Here is a 12,797-nt window from a genome sequence, read left to right on the forward strand (position 1 = left end):
GCACAGATACCAATTCTGAATTTTGGGGGAATCTGTCAGAGACACGGACAACCTCTGGGAGGTCTGGAATAAAGAGAGCAGATTGGAAAAAGAGTTTGGTCTGCCACATTTTAAGAGACGTTGCTTGAAGCTAGATGATTCCCAGGTCTAAGAATAGCATTGGCCTTGTGGGAAGCAGGCTTGGCAGTAACAAGTAATGCAATCTTTCTCTGCTAGGTGAAGCACCTTGAAGTCAGCAGTGCCTCCATGGCTGAGGACCTATGCCGGAAGAGTGCCATTATTGAGACCTATGTGATGGACAGCCGCATTGGTGAGAACTTCACGAGGAAGCAACCAGAAATTTGAGGTTGCAGGAAAAACGGGGGAGTGGAGGCTGAAAGCAGAGGTGACGTTGCCTGTCTAATATCAGTCTGGCTGAGCTTCTGTGAAGGTCTTCTTGTTCCATTTTGGGATTGCATCCTATGAAGTTCCTAGGACATTGTGAATCCTTAGGTCACTGTGACTTGATCATGGCTGAGGGGAAATGCGAAATGGGAGCTTTGCATCTTGCAACTGTCTGTGGTGTATTTTCTAAAAAGGGTTAAGATTCCCAACAAATTAGAAAGTGAATGTTAGAAGAATTAAACTGTAAGAAAGAAAAAGTCCACTTCCAAGGGATTAAATGAAGCAAGCATAGTTCTACTCTATCTCTTGGGCACAGAACTGATGTAATATTAGGGATATAAATACATAAAAACACTGAAATTCAAAATAAAAATGCAGGCTCATCAAGAATATCTCATCCCTCCACTTTCTCTCCAGTTGATTAAGCAAGAAAAAAATTATGACTGGAGAGAAAAAAAAAATCTGAAATGGAGTGTGCAATGTTGGATAAATCTGGGTGGGGGGGAAAAAAGACCTTGGAGAGCAACCTTAACTCTGTTCTCTTCACCTTATATACTGTCTTCTTCTGCCAGCATCCACATTTATTGAAAGAGATTTCTAGAATCAGTGCTTGAGTGCTAGTACCAGAAAAGTCCAACAATTTTTATTTCTGAGTAACCCAGAAGAGGTGGAAAAGAAGCCTGTAGACTTGACAAGACAATAAATGATTCAGATTGTTTAATTCATCTGATGCTGCTTCCATGCCAGACTTGGCCCGCAAAAGGGATTTTTGTGTGTGTGTCTTAATGTGTACTTGATGATGCCAAGTGGTTAGGGACCTTCTTTTGCAGCAGTGACGAGGTCTGCAACGTCTGCTATCAAAACATGTTAGTTCATCATCAAAGACCCAGACAAAGGGAGGAGGAAAGGAGCTGCTCCCACTCAACCATCCTGCAGTATGAAGGGAAAAGCACACACAGGTGTTGTCGTGTCCCACTCCTCCGCTGACGGCCGGGTCAGGGAAATCCGAATCAGGCTTGCCTCTGCAGCTCTGCCCAAAGTCCTAGCAAAGTCCTCAGAGCAGGCAGGAGACCAGTAAGTGACTTCAGCAAGATAAGTCCGACTTTTGCCTGACTCAGAGACTGCCAGAAAGCAGATCCTTTATATAGGCCATGGGGTGTGGCTCCATGACTCAGCACTCATTAAGGCCTGCCCCTCCCTTCCTTCTGACGCCGCTGCCTATCCAGCCTTCTGATGCGAGGGCCACTCCAATCAGCAGCTGTTGGAAGTAAACTTTCCTCAGGCTCACATGCTGTGGAGGAGGGGGAGGGGTCTAGCTGCTCCGTTTGCCTGGGCATGGAGCCAGGGCTGGGGCCGGGGGATGCTCCCTCCTCTGCAGCCTGCTTGGGCATGGAGCCAGGGCTGGGACCGGGAGGTGCCCCCTCCTCTTCAGCTTGTCTGGGCATGGAGCCAGGACTGGGGCCGGGAGGCATACATTCCTCCGTGTTCGGGAGCAGATAAGAAGGCCCCGGCTGCTGTGAGAGCGGGCAAGACACAACAGGTGTTTTAACATTTCCCTTTGTTTGTTTGTTTGTTTGTTTGTTTGCATGGCCTGGCTGTAGCTTGATACCCAAATAGCACTTGGTGGTTCTAAGACATATATTTAGCTAGGTCTTTAACCCATTAGGTCCTTTGACCTTCTTTAGGATGCTCTTAAGTTTTCAAAGCGTTTGATGATGGGGGAAAGTAGCTGCTTTGGAGAAAGGGGACCTATCCTGCTCATCTATATGCTATCATTCAGAGGGTTAGAACCCACAGGTTTGTTTGTTTTTTAAATCTCTAACCTTTATAGCACAATGGCAAACTTGGAAGAGTAGTCGGTTCTGCAGGATTTGTGAAAGGCTTAGAACCTCCCTAGGAAATGACCTCCAGTAGTTACCTCTTTCATACGACAACTCTTCGTTCCACAATCATTGGAAAGTGAGTGACGAAACTCTGCAAGTTTGATCACTGGATCAGATTGCCTGGATATCCTTATATGAATAGGGCTGGATAAATCTGCTTAATTTCTGCTGCCGTCTCATAATACAGACCTCTTTGAAAAATATTCTTATTTGGCATTCAAATAGAATAGAATAGAATAGAATAGAATTTTTATTGGCCAGGTGTGATTGGACACACAAGGAATTTGTCTTGGTGCATATGCTCTCAGTGTACATAAAAGAAAAGATACGTTCATCAAGGTATGTACCTTAGATTGACGTGTGGTTTGATATTACAGTGCAAGAAGGAAGCTGTTACCCACATACTGTGTAGAGCAGGGGTCTCCCAACCTTGGTCCCTTTAAGACTTGTGGACTTCAACTCCCAGAGTCCCTCAGCCAGCAAAGCTGGCTGAGGAACTCTGGGGGTTGAAGTCCACAAGTCTTAAAGGGACCAAGGTTGGGAGACCCCTGGTGTAGAGAATGTTTACGGAGGCCATTCTCTCAAATCACCCTGCTGGGTTAAATAAGCTCTTTCTGATAGTTTTTAGCGTTATTGATGTAGAGGCTTTCTATTAGTTTTTGTGGTGTGTTGTTCAGGATATGGGATTTTGGTTTCTGAAGTATTTGGGTTGATGCCACTTTCATTTATGATTCTGATGAAGTTGGATGAGAAAAGTACAAGTTTTGGAATGAGTGTAGCATGGCTAATGTAGGTTCTACGTTCATATAAAAAAACTTGGTATAGATGTAATCTCCTGTTTGTATGCAAACACCTTGACTGATTGAGAAGCAGCTCCATAGAGAAGTCTACCTCTCTTTTACAAAATTGCAGATATTTTCCTGACTTGATTTGCTTCTCTTCCATCCACTCCCTGCCCAGAGTTTTCCTTTCTGGAGCACTACAGTTTAAACAGATTTAAGGGTGGTCGATGATCTTGAATGATTATCAGGAAACGGTGGCCACTTTGATCTTCAATAGATGCTTGGCTTTCAACAGTTCTCCGCTATTGTGAGAGACTGACAAGCCCCATTTCCTAACCAAAGTAAATCAATCCTGCTGAATAGTCCTCTTTCCTTTTCTCAACCTGTCAGTTCTGTGCTGTCCCTCAAAATCACACAAACGTGCTTAGATTAGAAGCTGCTTTTTACTCTTTTTTCAAGTCAAAGCTAATACTCTCAATTCATTAAATTTCTGTTTCAGTTAATGCCATATTCCTTACACTACAGTTACAAAATACTTGACATGAATTATTGGACTGTCCAAAATGGGCTGCTCCATTGAGATTTATTTATCTTATTAAGAAAATAAGAATTTTACAGGTTCAGAAACTGAGGAAATCAGGATTAGCGGCCATAATGCTTCCGGCATCAAGTTGGTAGAGGAGGAGAACCTAAGCTGTTTATAGGTTAAGGTTAAGAGGAAGCCATTTTAGACATATTTTTCTTCCTATCAAGAATGAAACAGCCAGTGAAGGAAATGTGTGTTTGTGTGTGTGGCAGGGAGAGAGGGAAGAGTTCTCACTAGGATAGTTTTTGAGTTCTCTTGGTTTGTGGTTAGCAATGTGCTCCAAAGGAAACTATTTCCTGCCCAAGAATGACGCATGAAAATGGATGTGAAGTCAGCAGCCAACTTTTAAAAAGTGTTGGATTCAGCAAATCATTCAGGAAACTGAGTCACAAACCCAACATGCTGTCCTGACAGCTTGCTTTCCTGGTGCTCCCCCTGCTGGGTGTGCCCCACAGTTTTCCCCAGTCCAGTCCCACAATGAACTAATTGTCTCTTGCCTCTGTCAGCCCCTCCTCTATAGGCCCTTAGAGCACCTTTGCCACCTAGGATCTTCCTGCTGTTCCACTGGTGGATCAGAACTGCAAAGGAGCAGACACGGTGCAAGGGGGGGGGTGGATAATAAGGAAGAAGGGGTGTCTTAGAAAAAGTCTGCATGCTCAGGTGAAGAGCCATGCAACTACATAGTCAAGTGATGGTGGTGGAGGGGCATCCTTTGGGCACGTTTTTTGTACATCCACATTGAATTGTGCTATGGGCATGAAACAGAAGTCAGCTATAAATAGCTTATGCAGGGTCGCCTTTGCCTCAGCTTGGCAACACACAACTCAGCCAGTGAATATTTCATGAATGCTAAAAATACAAACCACCACCACCACCTCCTCCTCCTCCTGCATTTTGAGCTTCTTTCCTTTTTTGCCTGATTGGGCGGTCATTCGCAGCCTGATTTGCCCTCCAAATCTTTGTAATTGAATCTAGCCCCATGTTCTAATTACTTGATTCCCAGTGCCCCAGAGACTTCAGCATGTTGGGTTTTTTTGTCTTTTCTTAAAATGCAACTACTCCTACTTCTGTAACACTTTCAGATCCTTGCCCAAATATGCTGTGCCAATGTGAGGAAATAATGGATAGCTTTTGTACACCGAAACCAAACGCCTGCAAAAGGAAAGGAAAACTTGTGACTGTGTAAGGGCACAATATCTAATGGCAGCAATCTATCTCTTTATTGCGTAAGTCCATTAGATCTTATCCTGTCCCCTTGGAGTATAGTGGTTCAAACGGTGCTGTTTTCCATTAAGATCACAATAAAGCGAATGAAAATTTGACAGAAGAGGGGGTTTGAACAAAAATGCTTCTAAAGAACATTTTAGGAAGTCCTGCTAGGAGGCTTCCTAACATGCTGGCAGAACTTTTAAGTATCACAGCATATTCCAGATGAGGATGGCAAATTATGGATATTTTCTTACCCTTTCATTGAATGCTCATCAGCATGGCCCACAAAAGGGACTATTGGGTGCCAAATTTGGCATTTTAGGAAATGTGATTTTCGTTCTCTGAAAATGAAGGCTACTACAGCCACTAAATTTGATGAGCTGCAAGGACAAAGGGGAGAGAAAATGTAATTTTTGTAGTGATTGTTGTTGTTGTTAAAATAGAGATTCTTGAGTATATGCAGAGTTAGAAACCCAAAGAGGAGTGTATAGTTTCTGTGGATTTCAGAGTTCAGCTTTTGCAGAATCAAAAGCTAATTTTTAAACAGTGTGTGCTTGCTTCTGTTAAATGGCAACCTGTGGATTGATGATTGTTACCCAGTGAAGAAATGGAAGAGCAGCAAGTGCAATGGGCACTAAGCTGAGCAGGAGAATTGAGTTTGATACGGGAGCTAGGTTCAAACCTAGGCTCCATGGCTACCATCTCTTCTTTGAGGCTTGGTGTGTATGTATGGCAACACTTACTAGCATAGCCAAGGGACAGGAAGGATTTTGGTACTGAGAGACAGCTGGATTGATGAAGGCTGAAAGGGAGAACAGGCAGAATTGATCTAGATGTCAGGGTTGCTTTAGTCCAGCATCCGTCTTGGAAATCAAGGCAGCAAATTGTATTCAACAGCTTTGCAAGGGAGGGCACAACATGCAGGCCTTTCCCCAGTGGTCTTGGAAGAAAGGAAACGGGAACACCAATGCTCAGTCTCCATCATTTTCTCCATTTCAGGGAAGCTGATGTGAAAATGCCCTTCCAGGTAAGGTCCCACCATTTGGAAAGGTTGGATAGTTGGGGTTTAGAAAGAACTACCCACTTTGGGTTTATCAAATCAGCTCTGATCAGGACTAATAAGGTCAAGAATGAAGCTAGGGCAACCGAGTTAGCCAGGCATCCGGCAGGACATTGGTGGAGAATGGCAGGCAAATTTGAGGTTGTGGTTTCTTCAGATGAAAGAGTGATTATCAACATTTCTCTGCGCTGGCTGCTTGACCAAGTGGCAACCTTAAGAGGCTTAATTTTAATTGGATGTTCCTTGAAACCAGAGCTGTTCCCCAATACATGGGGCCTGGGTATGGTCAAAATGTTTCAACTTTTAACTCTTACTTTGAGAAGAGTATAGCAAAGTGCTCAAGAGGCTTATATCTTGCTATACTCCAGGCACATTTGTCATTGTTTTCTCATCCTTATCTCTTCCACCCCATGATCCAAACAATAGGCTAGGCCAGTGATGGCTAACCTTTTTGCCATCGCATGCCATGAGGGGGTGGGGGGGCCGTGTGCGCACGTGCCCACACCCATAATTCTATGCGCCCCGCCCCCACGCATGCACATGCGACTCCCCACCCACCCATCCGCTCCTGGCATGTGATGCCCTGGTAGGCCCGTTTTTCTGTCTCACTTGGCTCCAGAGCCTCTCTATGAGCCTTGGGATGGCGAAAACTGCCTTTCCCACCCACACTCCCCCAGAGGCCCTCTGGAGGCCAGAAACGGCCCATTTAGCAACTTCCGGTTGGACAGGAAGTGATATTTTTTTCTGTCCCCAGCCTCCAGAGACTCATAGAGAGGCCAGGTGAGAGAGAAAAATGGGTCTTCCCCACCACCACCCAGGTCCTCTGGAGGCAGGAAACAGACTTGTTTCCCTACTTCTGGTAGGCCCAGAAGGCCCAAAAATCAGCTGGCCAGGGCGGGCATATGCGCCGGAGCTGAGCTTGCGTGCCCATTGATATGGCTACGTGTGCCGCTTGTGGCACGTGTGCCATAGGTTCACCATCGTTGGGCTGGGCTATCATGGAGCTATACAAACCTCCCTTTTGTTGGAGTTATCTGTCTCTTCACTCCCGAAAGCAGTGAAACCGCAAGCAAATGTGTGGCTCCCTCCACCCTGCACCCAATTTAATTCCTGTGCCCTTTTTTTCATGCTAGTTTCTTAGGGCGGGATGAAGGTTGGTCTACTGCTGTTATTTCTTTCCTGCTGCTTTACTAATTTCATGGTTGAACAATTTTCAGCTTTCCTACATGGAAAGACCCCACATTCATGTCAGATCCCTGATGAGATTAGATCCAGCTCAAACGCCAGGAAGGAGAGCTGCGGGTAACAGTTAGAGGCACAGGGAGGTGGCGACTGAAGGATAAGTGCGAGTTTCCAAAAGGGAGAATTGAAAGGTGCATATCACAGTTGCTGCCATTTCATTTACTATTACAGCATTTAATATTGGAAGTGGGGGAGTGGGCTGGATTCCACGGTATTGTTAGCCTCCTGTTTGCAAGTTCTCCATTTTGGCTGCGTTTTTAAAAGTCAACAGGACTGAGAATAAAGATGAAAAACTTTACAGTTTCTCCCCACTTTTCCTCACCTTGACTCTCCTGAAAACCCCTGAATGGTCCCTTATGAGCCATTTTTGCTACCACTCCTCCTTCAGACTCATCTTTCATTTATCAGACCATTATCTAGGCAGTTGAGCTTCCTCCTACCTTGCAAGGTCATTCCCGCATACCATTGCAAGTTCAGAGGAATAAAAGAACTATAAAAACCAATCCAGAAGTTTAGGGGGGGGGAAAGAACCTACCATTTGTCGGTCATCTATCTTCCTCTCTTCAAAGGTCATTTAAAATAAACTTCTGGTTATGCACTTTGGAAAGGTCACCAAGGAAAGATCTCTGGTGGATCACTGGGGAGTCTTCCCCAATTTGGTACCCTCTGGATATGATGGACATTGATTTGCAAATTCTCCATTATCCAACACTTCTAAAAATCACCAAATTGGGAAAGGCTGCCCTATCCAGTGGGTGAAGACAGATTTAATATTTTATGAAAAGGGGATCCGGTACAGCATTTTTAGGCTGTTTTCTCCTGGGGATGACAAACTTGTTCGTCATGATCTTCATTCTAAGGAGTGTTCTTCAAAAATCACTTCTCAAGAGAAAGATTAATGTTATAGGGCAGGAGTCTCCAACCTTGGCAACTGTAAGACTTGTGGACTTCAACTCCCAGAATTCCTCAGCCAGCAAAGCTGGCTGAGGAATACTGAGTGTTGAAGTCCACAAGTCTTACAGTTGCCAAGGTTGGAGACCCCTGTTACAGGGGAAAGTAATGTAGTTATCCATAGGAAGGATAATCCGATACATGACCTCTGTTTTTCCTCTTCAAATGGTGTAATCCAGGTGCTCCGTTTCCACTCCAGCCATAATTTCATTTACACATTCATTTGTAACTTCTTTGTCACTGCCTTTTTTTTTCTCCCTGCCCTTTTTCCCTTTGACAGATGTGTCTGGGGCTCATGGGCAGGTCGATCGAAGTAGCCTAAGTAGCGTCCTGCGAGATCTGGTGAAGCCAGGAGACGAGAACCTGCGCGAGATGAACAAGAAGCTACAGAACATGCTGGAGGAGCAGCTCACCAAAAACATGCACTTACAGAAGGTTTGTAAGTGGACCCCAGAGAAAAGGCTTTGGGGGTGAAATGGGAACTGGGCAGAATCAGCCAATGAACTGAAAGGGGAAGAGGGGAGGAATTCTGCCTAGGAGGACTAAACAAAAGGCATCAAGCGACAGGAGCCCTGAACTTTCAGAGTACGGAAATGGAAATGGCCATTTATGCAGAACATTTCATTTTATTTATCTGAAAGATGCATAATGGGTTCTTATGAATGGCAATTGTGACAACAAACAAGGAGAAAAAAAACCCTTCCGTCAGTAAAACAAGCAACATCACTAAGAGCAGACTCCACAATCCAATAGAAGCAAATGGTGAATCAAGGCCATGCTGTAGCCACAACAACCCAACATTTTGGGTGAATGAATAGACAGGCTCTTTAGTAAGACTGAAATCAAATGTTGGGCTGCACTCTGCAAGGAAGGCATGTTCTAAATGGATTTCCACATCCAAGAACGCCTTCTCTCCTATCTCTGTAGAATGTTCTCTTCCCAAAGGGGAGATAGTAGAGAAGAGCTCCCTAGGAACTTATTGCTCCAACTTATTCACTTGGAAAACCCCAGGATTTTGTACCCCAGTACAAGGGCCTCTGTGGCTCAGACTGGTAAGACAGTCTGTTATTAACAGCAGCTGCTTGCAATTACTGCAGGTTCAAGCCCCACCAGGCTCAAGGTTGACTCAGCCTTCCATCCTTTATAAGGTAGGTAAAATGAGGACCCAGATTGTTGGGGGCAATAAGTTGACTTTGAATATAATATACAAATGGATGAAGACTATTGCTTAACACAGTGTAAGTCGCCCTGAGTCTTCGGAGAAGGGCGGGATATAAATGCAAATTAAAAAAAAATTGAGGTAGGAATGCTAGAGCAAAAAGTGTATTTTCCCCCGAATGACAGTGTTCTACATTAAGCACCTGCAGGTGGTTAATGTAGAACACTATGGCAAGGCAAAGATGGACAAATTCCTTTGGCCATTCCAGGGTATGCTGGGGACCACACTCCAAAATATTATGGATAAGGCTAGAATAGAAACTAGGGACACGGTAGCTCAGTGGCTAAGACGCTGAACTTGTCGATCAAAAGGTCGGCAGTTCAGCAGTTTGAATCCCTAATGCTGCATAATGGGGTGAGCTCCCATTACTTGTCCCAGCTTCTGCCAACCTAGCAGTTCGAAAGCATGTAAAAAATGCAAGTAGAAAAATAGGGACCACTTTTGGTGGGAAGAGCGTTCTGTGAGCCTTTGGTGTTTAGTCATCCCAGCCACATGACCACGGAGACGTCTTTGGATGGCACTGGCTCTTCGGCTTTCAAACGGAGATGAGCACCGCCCCCTAGAATCAGGAACTACTAGCACGCATGTGCAAGGGGAACCTTTACCTATACCTTTAGGATAGAAACTAACCTTGGGTTTTATTTCCTTTTAATCATATTCAAATGTAGGTAAAATTAAAAATAATTCACATACTTAACCATTTTCTTATTCATTAAAAACTATCACTTGGGATAAACTTGTAGAGGTCCCCGGGGATCTCATTCGCAGCTTTCAGGCATTTATATATCACGCTGGGGCCTCGGGCAGTGCACGGTCTTCCCCAGGATGGTGCTGTCTGGGGATTTGGGAAATTCAGCCTATGCAAACACTTGCTATTGCCAATGCTGGCTAAAGCCAGTAGGAGTTATAAAGCCAACGGTTAAAGAATATTGGGTGGTGTAATTCCTGCCTTTGAACAGGCTGGCATGGAGTTTTGGGAATTCTAACGTGAAGACTGGAAGTCGCCATGGTGACGAAGAAATGACTGCCCCAGGAGGAAAGCTAAATGGCATTGCTAAGTAACCAAAATGCGGAAGGTGGTGGTGGTGGTTATTTGGAACAATTACTTTGGAATAAAAAGTGTGAGCTAAGACAGGGGTCTCCAACCTTGGCAACTTTAAGCCTGGAGGACTTCAACTCCCAGAATTTCCCAGCCAGCTTCTGGGAGTTGAAGTCCTCCAGGCTTAAAGTTGCCATGTTGGAGACCCCTGAGCTAAGATACTCTCGTGTCTTAAGAAAACTTGCAGAGAGTAGTTGCCTTTGGTTGGGATCCACATGGTTACCCTCAGAAGGAGACAGTGCCCTTGATAGCAAAGGTTATGCTGTAAACAAGAAGTTCTACTGCAGCTAAATCCTCGCCTGCTCAGTTTTATAAATAATTGTCATTTTGCCTTTCAGCTAGATTGCTGCAATCCTAAACTAGACGCCGGGTGCCAACATCCCTAATTGAAAAATATTCTAAAGTTGCTCTATACATAATCAATGGCACCTTCCCTTAGAGCCATGATGATTGTATTATTATTATAATTTTCTGTGTGTCTGCCCTTGAATTAGTCTTGAACTACCCTGTGTAGTTTTCTTGGTGACATTTTCAGAAATAGTTTGTCTTTGCTTGTTTCCTAGGGCTGAGAGAGAAAGAGTGACTGGCCCTAAGTCATTCAGGTGGCTTCGTGCCTAAGGCAGAACTATAACTCAAAGTTTTCAGGTTTCTACCTTAACCACTACATCATACTGGCTTTCACTATTTCTAATGCCACAACTGTTTTCTGCTCCTTCTGATTAAAAGCAATGCTCTGCACGTTCAGAAAAACAGAATTGCCAAACCAAAAAAAATAATAATAATAAAGTTGGCAACCCAAATGATCAAGAGCAACTTCCCATAAACAAAATACAGAAGAGGCTGGGGAGAACAAAAATTACCCAAAGGGGACCCAGCAGGCTATATTCAAGGCACAGCAACAAACACCAATCTAGAAATGCTGAAGGCAGCTACAGCAGCCTTTGCCAAACATAAATTCCCACATGATGTTGGATGGTAGCTCCCATGATTCCTGCAGCAACAGGAGTTCTGATCCAACACTATCAAAGAAATCTATGGTTGGGAAAGAGGTTAAGACCAGCAACTAGAGAGGGAGAAGATACTTGTTATGAGGTATACTGTAGGGCTTGTTGGACAAATCCTCAGCAGCCTGTAACTGTGGAAAAAGGAGGCATTGAGGAGAGCTCTTATGGGAGGAACAGACTGCTGTGATAAGTGAATAAGAACAGAGAGACTCTCTGCTAGTTGGCTTCTGAGTTTGTGTGTTCTTCATTCTGAGCTATATACACACAGCTGCTGAAGCTGCCTGGCCATTCATCTTGTTTCTCAGGCTGCAGATCAAGGTGACTGATGAGGAAGAGAGGCAGCAAGAGCCCAGCTCTAGCACCAAAGGGAAGCTGAGGGAGTAGCAAATTTCCTTCTGCCTGAACACTGTGGTGACCTTGAATGAAGAACTCTTATCTTCATACCCACAATCTGCATTTTCTCCAGCCTTCCTTCTCTCTGTGTCACAGATGGGTAACCACCCACATTCAGAGAGGAGATCTTGGGTGATGCAGTCGCCTTTGGGAAGAGTAGCTTAAGGGGGAAAAAAATTGGAGCTTGGAAATATGTCTGGGGGTGCAGGAGAGAGATCTGCATTCTGGCCATAGTGGTGATGGTATAGCAGCAATGCTATTTCCTGGCTGTTTGTCACTTAATACCCACCGCTGGGCTAGGCCAAAAAGAGTGCTCAGCTGTCTGGGTTTCCCCCCCCCCCCCACTGATATAAGTCATCTAATGTTGGATTATCAGAGAGGTAGGCAAGAGTCTGCGTAGAAGAGCACCCAGATCCCCTTTGCATGTGCTTTCAGCTCACCGCCCCCCCCAAAAAAGTGCCAAGAAAAACCCCTCAATACATGACCCACATACAGCATTTATGTACTTTATAAAACTTACAGAGAAAGACGTTTCAAAGGACTAGATTGATTTATGCAAGGTAGTTCTTTTAGAACATTCCTCTTAGCCATGGCATCTCAAAGGATACTCCATATTCAAAAGAAGTATACTTCTGAATATCAGTTTCTAGGATCAGATGGCAGGGAAAAATCAATTGCTCTTTCTCTGTGTTTTAGAGAGCTTCCTTGCTTCCAGTAGCTAGAAACTGATTGCTGGGTTAGATAGACTTCTATCTGATCTAGCAAGGTGAGTCTTCTGCTTGCCTGCTTTTATCACGAAAGCACATGCTGAGGTAAGAGAAAGAGAGCCCGCCCCACTGAAAAACTTTGCAGCATATTGGGGTGGGTTTTTTTCCCCCTTTCAGCGTGAGCTTGATGTAGAATCTGATCTTTCCAATGTCCTAACGGAACAAGGGGACGAAAGAATGATGTCAGCGGAAAGAAGAGGCTATTTATAGCCATGTCT

General features: G+C 44.5%; 1 protein-coding gene across 2 annotated transcripts in view; it reads left to right on the forward strand.

The window, feature by feature from the left end:
• The window catches only part of GRIPAP1 (GRIP1 associated protein 1), an 80,458-nt gene that overhangs the window by 62,914 nt on the left and 4,747 nt on the right, over positions 1-12,797 (forward strand). For both annotated transcript variants that reach the window (XM_058171841.1, XM_058171842.1), the window contains 2 exons: positions 217-310; positions 8,378-8,532. In XM_058171841.1, the coding sequence (XP_058027824.1) occupies positions 217-310; positions 8,378-8,532 (249 nt within the window). The remainder of the gene's footprint in view (positions 1-216; positions 311-8,377; positions 8,533-12,797) is intronic.

Source organism: Ahaetulla prasina, chromosome 2 (assembly GCF_028640845.1).
Source record: "Ahaetulla prasina isolate Xishuangbanna chromosome 2, ASM2864084v1, whole genome shotgun sequence".
Taxonomy (NCBI): Eukaryota; Metazoa; Chordata; class Lepidosauria; order Squamata; family Colubridae; genus Ahaetulla; species Ahaetulla prasina.